The following is a 16,474-nucleotide window of genomic DNA, read 5'->3' on the forward strand; positions in this document are numbered from 1 at the left end:
GTGTGATTTAAATATTTTATTTTTCTTCTTTAAATGAAAGATTGGTAAGAAAACAAATAAGACCGAACATGATTTTTTTTTTTTTTCTATTAGAATGACACAGTATGAATACAGGAAATGATTTTCCCTTCAGACATGAGGTGAGCTAAGTAGTTTGCCTAATATTAATCAGTAGACCAGTGGATGTGGCGACATTTTTGATCAAGGTAATTATAACGTTCCCTTTATTATCCGGTTGCCCTCTTGTTTGGGAACCAGCCATGTTTGAGTGGCTTCCTCTGAAAGAAATCTGAGATGTATTGATGGAATATTTCTGGAAGCCCTGGTTCTTTCCACTGTGATCCTCACCGACACAGACCCGACTGTTTCTTAATCATAGAGCATCACACAGCTACAATATGTACATTTACAGCACTTGCATAGAAAAATAAGTTTCTCAGCAGATGATTTTTTCATGTAAACCACAGTTATATCAAAAAAGAAGTCAACTTTCCAATATAAAATGCACTGTTAAAATGAATCGATGGACACCGATGGGATCACGTTTGTGCTTTGGAGCACTTCACTGTGCAAACAGTGGGAGACAAATTCAACATGTTAAACACGAACACATTAATTGACACAGACTTAAGGAATGCATGTTAAGAATTCAAGGATGTGAACACAAAATGGGGGGGGGGGGTTATCATATTGGCGCAAGTTCACATTAGTCACATTTTCAGTCTCAGAGCTGGCAACAATGTAAAAACCTCAAGTTTAACTTTGGGCCTCTTGGAGTCATTGTAAATAAACGGTGACTCTACTAACAGACATGAATATGGTTCCATTTGACAAGCTACAAATGGAAACTCTGAAGTGTGTCATTGCTCAGTTGTCCTTGGCGTGCATAGTTGGGTCTCTGGGGAACTTTGTGGGAATTTGAGGTTGTCGTCTTATTCGTTTTAAACAAGCGTGTCAAATATGATTTCTCCCCGTCGCAGGAATGTTCCGCTGTGGAACGTGCTCAGGGTGGTGGTTTGGGCGCTGAGGTCTGTTTAATCCCTCTCCTCTCCCTCTGCGGGTGATCGGGTGATGCGGCGGACGCCTCTCTTCCCAGTCGGGCCTTTGGGCTTGGCGAAGGCCTGCTTGTGTGCGTGCTGCTTGGGATGCACCTCATCGTACAGGAAGTCACCGGTCAATTCATCCCCGTTGTCAATCTCCAACTGGGAAACGGACGAAGAGAGCAGATGAAGTCAAATGATCATAATAGTGGGTCGACTACTTGTTGCAGCTCTAGTTGAAGCCACACGCACATAGTCCTGACAAAGTGTTGAACTCTCACTAAATGTCTCCTAAAGATGTTATTTCTGTGATTGTTGCCTATTTATTCATGGCTATTCAATATTTTATAGAAATATTCAAGATTTTAAAAAGCAGGTTTTCAAGTTTGTGACAAAAAAAAAAATTAATTAAAAATAGATGTGTATGCTGTTGACCAGTCTTTTATCAGGATATAGTTTCTCACCTTTTTCTCAATCTCAATCTGGAGATTGTTTTCCACCATGTCGACCAGGGGATTTTTGCAGCTGGAATACAACATCCTCTCTCGGATGCTACAAGTGTACCCGGGCATAGAATAGATGAAGACTGCAAAGGGGAAAAATAGAACAATGAGAGGAGTGGACTAAGAGTACTGTTTGGAGCAACATAAGAAACGTAGCCGTTTAGACATAATGGGGGGGTGTAGAGAGAATCTATTCACCTGTGGACTCTAAGTAGTCGCCTTCGTGGGAATGTTTGTAGAGGAAGAAGTGGTAACGTGCAGACTCTTTAGGGATTCTCATCGGCAGGTCTTTCAACTCTGTTGGCTCAGTGTTGGACAATCGGATCAGCTCCTTGACAGCATCGACTTCCTGTTGACAAAGAAATGAAAAGTTACTGTCGAGGGTGGTGGCGCTTCTGTTTTGAATGCCAGACAAATTAGAAGAATCAGGATGGGGAGGGTGAATAAAAACAACAACAACATCATCTCCCCTCGCTCGCAGGTGTCATCAACAATTGCCTTCATTGGATAAATAGAACAAAACACACTGTTGTCTTGAAAAGCTTTTAGGATAACAGACGTAAAAGGGAACCGAGACAAAGCAGAAACGGTGGCACAATTATTCCTTTGTACTTTGAGATGATCTGATGTTGTGACATAAAGCCTGTGAATTTCAATGAGAGGGACAAAGGCTTTTGGGCAAAATGAGTAACTCATTGTATCGGTCCGTAAACAACTCCAGACCAAACAAAACAATTCTATCTCTCCAACTATATATATATAATGAAAGACAGAGAATTGATTTGCTTATTCAAAAATATTGATTCGAGCGAAGGTCATCGACTGACTAATGATTTGCTCTTAAGGACTCACCAGTTGTACGTAATTGATTCTTTTGTCCCTAAAGCGTTCAAGTGCTGCGATCGCGTCTTGGTGAATAGGGAAGGCCACGCCCTGCAGAGTCTGCTGCTTGGTGTCCACGCCGATGTCCGTCTGCACCTGAACACACCACACAACCAAAAAGGCCCTTTAGCTTTCCATGATCAGTGAGGTCGTTAATAAAGCTGCTCAGAGCGTTATTCAGCAAATATGTAATTTGCCTTCCAATAAAACATTTATATGAGTACATTCAAAAAAAGTTGATTCTTTATTAATAGCTATATTTATGTAGAAACATGCTCCAACACCCACATTTAATTACTAAATCAATAATGGGAACCTGTGGTAAACAGGAAGTGTGTCATTTCTAACATGTTCTGGGCGTGGTCACACAAACCTGTCTACATACACACATAAACATCCAGATGCCACATTCTGTTGACAAGCTGCTAGTGACATTATGTCATCATGCTGACGTTATCAAGACAAATTCTACCGCTCAGGTCTTTAAATGTAATCATACGAAGGGACAAATCCGTGTTCCGTCAGGAGGTTTCCACTCACGATAATGACTTGTGGATAAGTAAAGTAGAATAAATGTCTTTCATTTCTCCGTCATCAGGACGTAGAAAAGGTTTAACAAGTGCAACAAGCCGCTTGCCGGAGCACGATGATTACATGAGGTGCTTGTATCGGCAGTGACAAGGCGCCTCCATGAAGTCACACAGAAAACTGGAAATGCTGGGGGGGGATTACGCTGATGGATTGCATCTATTTTTAGAGCCCTGTTCCCACAAAATGAAATGCCGTGCAAACATGATTGAGCCTCCGATGTAGCTACCTCGCATACCAAAAAGGATTGTGGGTCTTTTATCCATCTGCTTAGTAAAAGTCAGGCAGTCTCCAAGGCACAGCAATGATAAATATTTCAAAGCCTCTTTTTCATCTAGGCGCTTCAGATTAATGGTATATTATCTTCCTTCAACAGCTGGTCAAGGGGGACGAGCACAAACCTCACTTCCCATTTGCTCTGCTGCTTTTAATTGACCAAACTTTGGAGCCAGAGTGCACTACTCAAAGCACGTCCATATATGGTAAGAAAGACAGTTCTTGTTTGTGTGGTTGGACTGAAAGAGCAGCAATTACAAAAAGTAGTTTCTCAAAGAAGAAGAACAGTTCATGTGGGTCCATCTATAGGAACAGTCCCACAAAGTTGGAAAAAGTGAAACTTCCTTCTTCAGGGTGAACACTGCTGGCGTCATTAGCAGCTTGCAATGGAGATCACATGACAGTATTTCTTCATCTTATCACTGCACACAACAAAAGGCAACGCACAATGATGCGGCTCACCTGTGCTTTGTGCAGAATCAGTGCCACGTATTCAAAGCTGCAGAGCATTCACATTAAGCTCTTTCAACATATATTTGAACACATAAAACAAGAATATTTATCAGATTACTTTATTGTCCAGTAGATTTGCATAAAATGGAAATGTGTCTTTGGCGCTGGCACATAAAACAACACACAACATTCACAATCTATAACTGTTAAAGTGACCGAGTGGCAGTAATAAAAGTGTAGAGTGGCTTTATCTTCCTCTGGCATGTAGCGGTATGTTTTGGGTGTGTGCTGTCTCATAGATTAATCTCTGCCTACATCCTGCTGTTCTAATGAATCAGCATCTTTGCACTGAGATGATACTGCCGGGCAAGCATATGCACACTTGCACTGCTGCTGACCTTGTGCTGTTTGGAAGGATGCATCGCTAGCCTTTATTGATACTCCACGCCGTTTCTGGTGAGATTCAGATCTCACACACACACACACACACACACACACACACACACACACACACACAGACACACACACACACACACACACACATCCCCCCCCCCCCTGAAACCTCACGTACAAGTATGAAGTAGTGTTATCTGTTTCCAGAACTGAGAACAAGCCTAATCCACAACACACACACACACACACACACACACACTTCAGATCAAACTCGAGCGAAACAACTTGTCAACATGGCGCAGTGTCTGTGGACACAAGCACGGTGAGGTGCATTACTTCCTCTCAGATGTTCTTAAATTGAAACTATGACTAAGAAATAAAATCCAAATGTCCTGTCTGTGTTTGTGTTTGCTCGTGTGTGTGTGTGTGTGTGTGTGTGTGTGTGTGTGTACCTCGTTTAGTTTAATCTGCCTCAGTTCCTCTTCTGCAGCAGTGAGGGGCAGGGGAGCAGCCTGCGAGGCCAGATATTTCCTGTATCCACTGAGATTAATTTCATCCTGCGGAGGGAGGGGGGGGGGGGGGGGGAAATAACAGCTCGATCACACATCATACAGCAATATACACAGACTCACTAATGCATCATTTCTCATGACAGTTGTTATTAATGTTATTAGCCTGAAGCTTAACTCTTGAATGTTTGTGACTGAAGCTTCGAGTGGTGGATTCAGGGATCACTTATTGTCATTGTGCAGCACAGGGTTGCACAACAAGCTGCAGCTGTAGCTTAGTCCATTATACTTAACACTAAACAACATGACAGAACCAAAATGGAAGTGTTCGTCTTAGCTGCTGTAAGACTTACCTTTGTGTTACCGAAAATCTCATCCTTGATGTGCCCGCCTCCAAACTCTTTCTTCAGTGTGGCTCTGGTAGCAGCGTATAACATTTTATGTCGCACCTGTTGACAATATGAAGACAAGAGAATCTATATTATTTAGAAAACGTGACATTATAAGTGTCATTACTTTTGTCGTTACGTTACATAACTTGAATCCATTTATTTCTCTAGTCCTTCTTGCTTTTTTGCTCTGTTAAGAGTGCGTTTCACTGTTTCTTGTAGAAACAATAAAGAATAATATGGGATGTTATGAACATAATGCATTATGTTGGAGGATTGTTTACATTCTTGCAAACACTTGGAGTTTACTCGTAAATAAACAAAGTGTCTGTTTATATTCGGTGTCACTCACCGAAATGCATCGAGTGAATCTTTGAAGTCTAACAAATGTGTCGAATGCATTTCCTCTTTCATGAAACATTTGCAAAAGTGTTGATCATTTTGAAACATGCATGTTAACATGATAGCGTTCTTCTTCTTCTTCTTCTTCCCTGCCTGTGTTGATGCATTGCTATGTCTCATAGAGTTAACGCCACCTGTAGAACAAGCAGCGTACAGACACTGTAAGATAGCACTGCTGGTGGTCAACAACTCCTCAGGGTACCTTTAAATGCCCTCTGCAAGATATTTAGGATTGTAGGCCGTGGAAATAAAGTTGACTTGAGTGGATTCAAGGCAGCAACATGCACTGGTTGTGAAAGGATTTTGCAACTTCCAGGCAAGCCTCAACCTGAAGCACTGTGCATTGAGCAAGAGGGCAGGAATGTTAAGCTTGGTTATGGCCGTCAGAAAGTGAATTTGTACTCAATTCCACCGTGCAGTTAAGAGTGCAACAAATATCCTGCATGGCACTTTCCTTTGGCATCGGTCTCTCCTTGTAACATTCCTCTTCCCACTGCTACAGAAACAACAGCAGAATGTCTATCTGTCATGGCTATTTTGGAATCACAGTGACTGTACCAAAAGTGTTTGCTAAAGTTTTAATGGAACCAAGTGACAATGACTTAGTTGACATTGCATGAGTCAAGAACATGGAAAATGCAAAACATGCATTTGCATTACAAGGAAACAACACCAGCGAAGCACTAACAGGGGGCATTTTAAGTCCGAGCTGAGAGGTTTATAGTAAAAGCCGTGTTATTTGGAACGCACCATAATCTTCCCGTGTTTAGATTTTTAAGAGGGCTGTTGTCCACATTTATGCAGTTTTTCCATCAAGCATACCAAACATTGCTTTGATGTGGTGACCCCACCCATCTGATACTCAAAGCAGAGGAGGACAGATGCTGTGAAGTAAGGAAAGCTATTCATTAAAGCCGGTCTGGGCTTAGTTTTCTTACAGTGGAGTTGTCCGGTGACCAGGCCACGAAGATCCACTCGTAGCCCTGGTTGTTAGTGGAGTCCAGCCGGTACAGAACATAGCAGGGCACGTCCTCCTCGAGGAGCGGCACAACTAAGGAGTCATACTCCTGGTCCCACTTCTTTGACGCTTTCCCGGTGGTGCCCATCGTCAGTTGCTCTGGAAAGCAGATGTGTGCGAAAACAATGTCAGCAATGTATGGATTTGTTATGGTGAAATTCTAATGTCAGCCTCATTAGACGTTTGGGAAGAAGTACGAGTTAAGCCTTTTTCTTGGCAGAAGAAGCTGTAAACAAACACTAGGACTCTGGGACGCAGCTTACCACCGTCAATGACAACCTTTAAGACTCGATATTGGTCTCCGCTCCTGGCTTTGGCGAAGACGTCCTTCACATCGTTACCCGCTGAGAAGAGACAGAAGGGGGTCAGTCTCCTACTGTTTTAAACAGACGCTTGCTTGACAACAGCACACTCTTGCTAACATGACCATTTTGAGCCATGGATGCAAGTTTCCACCTAAAAATGTTCTTAGTCTTACTAACCTGTGAATAGAATTATCTTCTCTTTTGGCTTTATTAACATATATAGTTCAAGTATCCCTTTAAACAGACTTCCAGTCAAGCAGAACATTTACAAAAATGCTTTGGTCTGATAACTAGGCATCAAGCAACAATAAAAAAAATACTGAACTCACAGCAAAATATTAAAACATTTAAAACGTGTTATGATAACTAGAAGGTCGTTGTGTGTCAGTAGTACAGATGTGACTGAAGGCGGATCACCCCAAACCCAAGAACAATAAAACAGCTCTGTGATTCCCATTCAAGCCAGCATATTAGACAATTTTAGCTACAATGACTCTGCACTTTTCCTTTCTAACAACTCTGCCAATCCTTTTTTTTTTTGTTAGATAAATCATGCAGGAAGGAACATTTTCTATAACACAGACAGGGAGGTAATGGTTACATACCATAATACATTAAACAGCTTTTCAACAGAGGTTAGTCCATTCAAGCACATGGAATATACTTTGATTTTTCGCAACATGTATACAACAGTGACAAACATGCATGTGTAAATGGAAGCAGTGTTTACTTAGAAAGGACCCTGTATAAAAATAAGCTCAGAGCTTTTGAAGGATATAAAAACTTTAGTCTGCCTTTGACACGTGACTAAAACACACATAAGAACACACCTGATTATAGCTCATTTTAAGATCACTTATATAAAACAATGTTGCACGGTGGCATGGGGTTAGTAGACATGTATAGTCGCAACATATCCGTGTTTATTATTAAACCACATAATGTGCACGTTGGTTTACCTCACAAAATACAGAAATGTCAGCAGCTATATATAACAGGACGTCACGCCCTACTGAAGTCCATTTTTTATAATCACACAGAGCAGGTAATGGCAGTGTTACTCATGTGTTTATGGGAACACCGGCTGGTCTACCAGGCAAACAGTTTGTTTAAATGAAGGCGTCGCCCATCCATTTAAAAAAGGCTAAACTAACATTGCAGGATTAAAGCTTTATGCTGAGAAGCTAATGCATAAATGGCTTTTTGCACTATTGTGGGACAAAAAAAGGGAGAAGCACTAGCCGTGATTTAGGTGGCTGCTAAACTGGCTAAATGCTCAGGGATTATAGTCCTAAAGTGCCCAAACAGGGCACCGCTGATCATCAGACACATCACGGCAGCTCAAAGCTAGCTAGGAGTGGCTAGCTAACTTGACGCTAGCTTCTCGTTAGAATGAATTGTTGCAGGTGCTTAAAGCTCAGCCGGGATTGACACACTAGCACAACTAAATGCATTTAGACAGAGACATTAAAAGCAGAGAAACACATCTACCTTGAATGCCCGTTTGATGTGACATTGTGTCTTTCGTCGGATAAAGGGCTGATGCAGCTGTTCAGGCGAAACCAGGGCAGAGAAGCAGGAAGTAGACTACGTCGACAAGCCCCGCCCCAAGTCTGTCGTCATCAAAATCAAAATCACTGTCAAACTATTTATTTAGATTTTATTCTTTATATATTTTTAATAATTTCTTAATAATGACAATATAAAATGTGTTGTATTACAATAATAAAAAATACCAGTGGTAGACTAAGTATTTATATCATTTTCATAAAGTGTAAATAAACTCCATTACAAGTACAAGTCGTGCATTTTAAATGTCACTTAAATATGTAAGTAAAGGTAAGTAAGTACTGAAGTATTATCAGCAACATGCACCTAAAGTATTCAAAGCAAATGTGCTCATTATGCAGCAGAATGCCCAAGCTTTATTATGTTTTATATTATTGGATTTCTATACATAAATGTATAAGCATTATTTTAATTTTGTATTCCCTGGACGAGTACAGGCCTCTGGTAAAAGAGGGGCAAATTAAGTAAATGCAATATTCGCTTCTGAAATGTAGTGGAGTTGAATTATAAATGGAAATATTCAAATAAAATGCAAGCTACCTCAAACAATATGCTGCAGAGATGCTAATAAAGTAAGTCAGCATTACAGGCAGCTTTACCTTAAGCATTGTACATGTATGCATTTATACATCATACTGTTGTATATGCAAACTAGGTGGTATACTAACATGATTAGATTGGTTATTTATGTATTTAACTATAGGTTCACGACCATGATTAAAGCAAGTCAGTTATTTTTAATGTGTTCTATTTTGATTTAGGTCTCTGATCTTTAATACCAGGGAGATTTCCTCCTCTCATGGCAGCAGATCTTATTTGGCGTGAAATCCTGCAACATCTGGAAGCCACCGGGCTTCCTGTCTGCTCTATGTCCCTCCCACTCTTTGTTAAATAAATAAATAAATGAATGAATAGATTTTACAGCAGAAAAATCATGTTCATCCTGCATCCTGTCACCAGAGGGAATCTCAGGAGCTCTGTGTCACAGCTGGAGTCACACCGGAAATAATGTGAACCTGTCTTCAAAATAAAGGTGTTTATTCTGTCACTAAAAAAGATTACTAATAGTACTAAAGCTAAAACTGGCATAAGCATGCATAGCACAGTTCAGAGTTCAAATGATCTATTAATGATATAAATTACATTTTGAAATACCTCAAAGTTATCCCCTAACCTTAGTATTTTGATTGAGTCTTGTCAGACGAATATTAGTTTATAAATGTCAAAGAAGATATTTAATTTGAGAAAGAACATTTCTGACATTCATTAGGCATTATGTGAATGTGTATTTAAATGTATAAATAAATAGCTTTATTACAAATAGTGCCATACAAACACTCATTTATGAAACAACAAAGATAGTGTTATCTATGTACCTGTACTACATACAGGAACTAATCAAAACAGCAGTAGCACACGAAATGAATACAAGATGATGGTAAAAAAGAAATACAAATATATATTATTATTATTGTAATAAAGTATATACATGCTGTTACAGTAGGCCTATATATTGTATCATGTGTTGGATGTGAAATTTACTGACACAAACTTAATCTTTATTCATCACATTTTATTTTGAAAGGTTAAAACGGAAGTTGTATATTTAAACTAACTCTGACTTGACCCTGGTGAATCAATGTGTTGGCTACATTGCGTTGCACAGATGCTATGCGTGCTGTGTGGACCCGGCTATCTCCTTCCACTTTACAGCAGCAGCGTCCCATTAACAGCCCAGAAACTGCACCGTCCGGCGGGAACCCGCTGACGAAGCACCGCCCGGCTGAGCTAGCCCGCCCGGCGCATGGACGCTCCAGCACAATGGCAGAGGATTTGGGGGTGCCTCTGTTGTATACCAACAACAGGTCGCATGGATAATCCCTCCACAACAACCCTCCCGTATCATCTCGTGTTTGGGATGATTAAAGCGCCGCTGTCGGCTTGATGTGACAGGAGAGCCGTGCGGGAGCGGGACGTCTCGTCCCGGCTGTCGACTGAGAGCAAAACGGCGTGGAGCAGGTGCGTGCGTTCACGATGGTGATTTACTGCACATGCACATATAATATTAATAATACCGAGGTGCAGGCACGTAGGGTTTACACGAATTTTGGCCGTCCCAGATGTCACTGGGAGCATCGACATTAAAGTTGTGTAATCAGATAATTCCAGCCAAGCTCGCGTTATCTCCGAGAGACGTGGGGTCGGCGATGTGACATTTGGCGTCGCCGTTGTGACATTAAAGGAGATGTGTGTGGTCACAGACTTATGCTCTTAACACGGTAGTTAATTCAGGAATAGACAGATCTGGCACGAATAGAGGGGCCGTTCAGTGTATTTCCTGCAGCCCTTATGTATATAGTGGGTCAGTCATTGATATGTTTATGGTTTAGAGGAAAGCCAGAGAGTTTAGAGGATGTACCATGAGCAGGATGATGATAATAATGATGATTATGATTTCACAGATCTTGAAAATTCAACTGTAGTCTTCATTGCATTTCCGTCATTGTCAGCCCCCCAGGTTGATGAGTCCTTTTCGTGTGTTATTCTCTGCTGCTTTCATTGGTATCCTTTGGGTGCTCTGGCCGAGTCCCTCGCCATGCATGTTTGGGACTCTCCTCCCAGAAGGCACTGGGATCACAACCACTCCTCTTAATGTTTATAATGGGATAATGACACAAAACTAATTAAGCATTTTGCCAGAAAGATTAAGTGTGTGTGGAATCATTAGTGTATCATCACTCGAGGTGGCACGTAATGACAAGATGGAACATGATGCCGGTGAAATGTAATAGGCACATGGGTGTTTCACTTTGGCAGCTCTATTTCTGGAGCTGTTACATCATCCAAAAGTCCCACTGTGGGGTATTTTAAGAAACTGTGTCAAAGTAGGGAACTGGTTTGGGATGTTCAGTTGAGCAAAGTCACCAGTCACAAGGAGGGTGGGGGGGGGGGGGGGGGGGGGGGGGGGCGTGGGAGTTCAGAGTGGAGTTCATGGGTGACTGAATGTAGTTGGCTTAAAAATACAGAGGGGTGGGCTGTCGGGAAGTTACTCAAGCGCTGCCGCTTGCTTGGGAAGGTGTTCCCGAGCAAAGCATCAGCGTAATGCTGCTACAATCTTTTGAGGGGAGCACAGAGTAGACAGGCTGAGAGGATAAGCCTTTTTAAAAGCCAGTGCGTTACAGCTAAGCACTTCAAGATTCTACTTTATCCAGGTATGACACTTGCACCTCCAACCTGTTTAACTGACTGAGGAAGAATTTAGTCTCTAAGGCTCGTACTTATTGTTCTTGCTTCCAGCTTCTTGTTAAATTGTGTCTCCTGTTTTCATGCTGCTGATTCTTTGCTGTGTTGGCATCACCAACCAGATGGATCAAGACCTCTCTGTCATTTGTGTGATCATCTTAGTGTTGATGGGAAAGCCTGTCCCCCGCGCTAAGAACTCTCCACGTAGGTGCATTATTGGCAGTTCAGAGTTTTTCTGAATTTAGCATAATCTCACAATCTGTACCAAACCTCGGTTATATTCCTACCACTAATCTCAGTCGGAGGGATGTTTCACTCTAATCTGCCCTGCTGATTTGAGTGTAATGTAATCTGACTGAAATCTGACTTTCTCTCTGGCTGTCTGTCTGTCTGTCTCTCTCTCTCTCTCTCTCTTGTCTGTCTCTCTGTCTCTCTCTCTCTCTCTCTCTCTCTCTCTCTCTCTCTCTCTCTCTCTCTCTCTCTCTCTCTCTCTCTCTCTTCTCTGTCTCTCTCTCTCTCTCTCTCTCTCTCTCTCTCTCTCTCTCTCTCTCTCTCTTCTCTGTCTGTCTCTCTGTCTCTGTCTCTGTCTCTGTCTCTGTCTGTCTCTCTCTCTCTCTCTCTCTCTCTCTCTCTCTCTCTCTCTCTCTCTCTCTCTCTCTCTCTCTCTCTCTCTCTCCCAGGTGTAGTGTGGCTGCGGGGCTCAGCAGGATGGAAATAGATGCCCGTTTTCGCTACTATTTCCAGCACCCGTGGTCGCGCCTCATCGTGGCCTATCTGGTCACCTTTTTTAATTTCCTCGTCTTCGCCGAAGACCCCATCTCTCACAGCCAGACAGAGGCCCATATGATCGTGGTGGGCAACTGCTTCTCCTTCCTGTTCAACAAGTACCCGGGCCTCGGATGGAACACCCTGAAAGTAATCTGCTGGATACTGGCCATTATCACTGGCATGTTAGCCGGGAAGTTTATATTCCACCGACAGCTCTTTGGTAAGTCATGCGCACATTAATGCAGTGGAATGTGCAGAGTAATGGCTCTGCTGAGGGAGGAAACCTTCCTCCTGAATGGTTTCTGACCAGTGAAAAGTACCTTTCACTCATTCTCCACATTATTTGCAAACACTAATGTAATAAAAGTCAATTGTCATATCTTTACAATCAGCTCTCATCTTTGTACTTATGCACCTGCGCCCGTAAAACTTGTTTCTGTTCACTTATCATCAGATCTGGGTCTAACAGTATTTGTAAATCTTTTCTGCTTTTACTACACTCTGTTTCAAGTATTGCTGCAGCTAACAATTATGTTCATTGTCCTTTAATCTGATTATTATTTTGAAATGTGATGTCATTTATTTGCTTGTTATGTTGGCTCAAAACTCCCATCACCTACAAATAATCAGTAACTAAAGAAAATGATATAAGTGGAATGTTTATATGTGCTTAAATATTACTCGTTATATAAATATTACTAATATTACTATTATTTAAATGCTTAAAAATGACCTGAAAGGACTCAAATCAGCTGTAGGTTCAAGTAGATTAGTGAGGCTACTGCAATGTTTAAACTCCTATAGGACATTATACAAAGTCAATACTGTACATCAGCGATTTATGTCATGTTGTTGTTGAATAGATGTATTATATACATATTACATATCAGCTCATTACGCATATTCAAATGCGCAAAAGGTTTGAAATGTCTTGGCCTATAGTATTCTTCTTATTTTGTTTACAGACTCTTTTTCCTACTTGTATCTGGTCAGCGGTTCTCTACCTTTTTTTTGGCTTGTAACTTATTATTATAAAAAGATGCACAACCTACTCACACCCCCTCTCCGCCTGTAAGCTGCACATGCAGAGTTGAACAACAACACAAAACAACACGGATACTTTTTGTTCAGCTTGTTGTTTATTTAAGAAGGGAGGCGTAGCTATGAGAAACCATTTAGTGTCTTGAAATGATTGACAGTAATGATGTAGTAGAGTAGAATACAACTCTTCATATACCATGCCACAACATTTATACAACTATCTTTCAGATATAGTAGTACACCCAGACTTTGATGTGTAACATCGGGGGAGTTCTCTCTAATACGGGTGTTAGGCGTGTCAGTTTCAGGGTCCCACGCTCGCACATTCGGCTGGTTTATCGGGACACTTAAATGTAACAGAGTCGTCATCAACGATATTAGTTCCACCTGTGCGCTCTCTGCCATTACAAATCAAAATGTCTTAGAAAAGTAAAGTACATCAATGATGGCTTTCTTCCATTTAAATGTCCCATTAATCCATGCCAGTGAGCAAGCATGCATGCATACTAGCAAGACTATGATGCATCATCAAATGATGTTTTTAATGACACACATTTCCTGCTATATCAGACAGCATATCACACAACACAACAGCCATCATATTGTATTTCCCCCTGTGGCTCACTTCCTCTACCTCTCACACCTCCTCGATGCATTTCCTCCTCTTTTGACATCTTTCTCACCTCTTCCTTACAAGCCCAACCTTTGTATCTTCTCGCTCTCTTGACAGCTTGACTCTTTTCATTTCCCTCTCCTCTCATAAGGCCGTGACTCCAATGTCATCAGCCCGTCATTTGTTTAAACTGGGCAGCAGTTGCACTGTTTCCTATTCAAGTCACACATTTCATTTCCTAGTCACTTCACAACTCACTTAGGCCTGGATATTATTGGCCACCCTGGCTTATCTTCTTGGGATTAACCATTAATGAATATAATTGGAGGGGCACAGAGATGGGAGGAGGAGGGGTAGTGCTCTTGAGCGATCGTCCTCTCTGAGCAGAAATAGAAAGCCAAGAGTGCACGATGACATGGTACTTTCTGCAAATACAGAGTCTGCAAATGGAAACAGTCTCTTTTAGGACATTTAGTTTTCCTGCACACGGTGGACAGTTAGTGGATCCGATTATTCCAGCTGCTCCGTCTTCTCAAAGTTGAAATTGTTTTATTGTATGTAGTGTTTCCCTACTTAGAATCGGGGCTCCACGTGAAGTAACTTGATGCTGTAAACATAATAAGATTTCTTGGACTGAGTACGAGAGGTTAATTTGTACATAGTATTAATAGAATAGTCTTTTTAGATACACAGTCTGGAGCAGGCAAAAGAACAACAACCTCCATTGCTAGCACCAGGAGAATTTTGGGGTCCCAAAAATAGGGTCACCAGCCAGATTAGGTGGAGAAACGCTGATCCATGATGTTAATACATATGAAAGATAGTGGTCGGTTTAACTAACACACAAAAGAGTAGTGTTATCTATCCATGCAGATAGTTAGGGAATACTCTTTCTTTATGGTTCTTAATTAGCTTAGCTTAGCATAGAGACTGGACTGACTGGCTACCACCCTCCGCTTACCAGCACCTCAACATTGTACTAACAAAACATAGTGTGTTACATAAACGGCAATGTAACAATAACAAGGTGTTGATGCTATGGTGAGTTACTGTATGTGCAGTGAGTCTCAGCTGGTTACCTGGTACCTCATGGTGATGACGGGACGAGAACATAATCCACTGAACATGGTGTAGGACTATTTCTTCAGGAGAAAGTCATTCAGATGAAAACGTTTCATAGTACGATATGCAGATTGTCCAAAGTAACTGGGACACTGTTTCTGGAAAAAAACAAATTACTGTGCAGAAATCTCAGAGGCAAATCATTTAAAGCACCAAAAATATAACAACTCCCATCTGCATGGCAAGTTGTTAGTAGAGATTAGTGAGGACATGTTTTGAGGTGAACTGACCCTTTTGAACAACTTTTGTATTTGTATTTGTGTGCATCATTTAAATGTCACACTTAGCACAAAATAAGCACTTTGTTCAGTCAATGCTGTATTGCTCCATCAGCATTTTCTCATTTGCATGACTAATAATAGTAAAGTAGGTGCTTCATCACATGAACTGTAGTATCTCTCAGTGAGGTTTTACACTATCTGAAACAGGGTATATACACTTCCATTCGCTTGAGTGTATAGAGGACAGAGAGCGCGCTGCTCATCCTGCAGCCAGGTACAGCTAATGCGCTTCAACAAGCCTCCGAACAGATGGTTTGTGTTTCTGTGTGTGTGGGTGTGTGTTTGTAAGTGCGAGAGAGTGGGGATGTTTTGTGTGTGCATGTGTGAATTTATACATGCGAGTGAACAGGTTGTGTGTGTGTGTGTGTGTGTGTGTGTTTGTACTGTGGACTGGTGAAGTGAATCTGTGGTGGAGAGCGAAAGAGATTGTTGAGATGTGTCCTGCACAACGTTTCAGTAAAGCAGTTATGTAATCACATCTGAGCTACAGCACCAGGCCCACTGTAAAATCTATCATCTATTATAGATCTGTCACAGAGGCCCACATGGCCCACCTACTGCACATCAGGACGTCTCTGATCGAGCCCTGCAGATCTCTGTACAATATCTCTTCTGCACTCTGGTATGTAGGCAGGCAGTGGGAACACTTCTGGATAGAAACACGGTGCATGCAAATGTTCGAGTACCTGGAAAAAGCACTTTGAGATCGTAATCTGCGAGACTGTTGAAAGTCTTTTTTTTTGATGCCATTTTTACAACACCTTGCATAACTGCAGTCATTTGATCGCTCCTTCTGTTTGCAGCTATGCTTAACTTCAAATCAATTTGTCCCAACTCTGAAAGCAGACATTGTTTTTGAAAGCTGACACATCGTCCTGCATCATTTATCATTTATGATGGCCTAGAAAACATTTTGCAGTGAATTACACCACCTCCTCCCTCTAGCGATTTCGTGTATTCTTCCCCCCCCGTATTTGGCACAACATGTGATTTACCCCCTCAGAAACCCACACACATGTTAATCCAGTTATCGCGTAATGTATCGTTTCTTTGCAATCCTTCCATTCAGTTCTGTCTTT

At 41.5% G+C, this 16,474-nt stretch overlaps 2 protein-coding genes across 6 annotated transcripts in view; one reads left to right on the top strand and one right to left on the bottom strand.

The window, feature by feature from the left end:
• Position 1: 1 nt before the first annotated feature.
• Positions 2-8,274, bottom strand: twf1a (twinfilin actin-binding protein 1a). Its single transcript, XM_029433343.1, has 9 exons — positions 8,250-8,274; positions 6,717-6,797; positions 6,374-6,552; positions 4,998-5,093; positions 4,588-4,692; positions 2,396-2,521; positions 1,742-1,892; positions 1,505-1,626; positions 2-1,202 (listed from the first exon to the last, which is right to left on the bottom strand). The coding sequence occupies exons 1-9, from the start codon at positions 8,272-8,274 to the stop codon at positions 1,035-1,037; spliced, it is 1,053 nt and encodes a 350-aa protein (XP_029289203.1). The 3' UTR covers positions 2-1,034.
• A 1,696-nt stretch (positions 8,275-9,970) lies between these two features.
• Positions 9,971-16,474, top strand: part of tmem117 (transmembrane protein 117) — a 41,498-nt gene continuing 34,994 nt past the window's right edge. Inside the window, exons 1-3 of one of the 5 annotated variants that reach the window (XM_029433580.1) lie at positions 11,341-11,539; positions 11,693-11,774; positions 12,251-12,558. In XM_029433580.1, coding sequence (XP_029289440.1) covers positions 12,279-12,558 — 280 coding nt within the window. In that variant the 5' untranslated portion in view covers positions 11,341-11,539; positions 11,693-11,774; positions 12,251-12,278. Of the gene's footprint in view, positions 10,347-11,340; positions 11,775-12,250; positions 12,559-16,474 lie in introns of those variants that run through there. The other 4 variants (XM_029433579.1, XM_029433578.1, XM_029433581.1 and 1 more) reach the window with 4 other exon arrangements.

This window comes from Cottoperca gobio, chromosome 6 (assembly GCF_900634415.1).
Source record: "Cottoperca gobio chromosome 6, fCotGob3.1, whole genome shotgun sequence".
Lineage (NCBI taxonomy): Eukaryota > Metazoa > Chordata > Actinopteri > Perciformes > Bovichtidae > Cottoperca > Cottoperca gobio.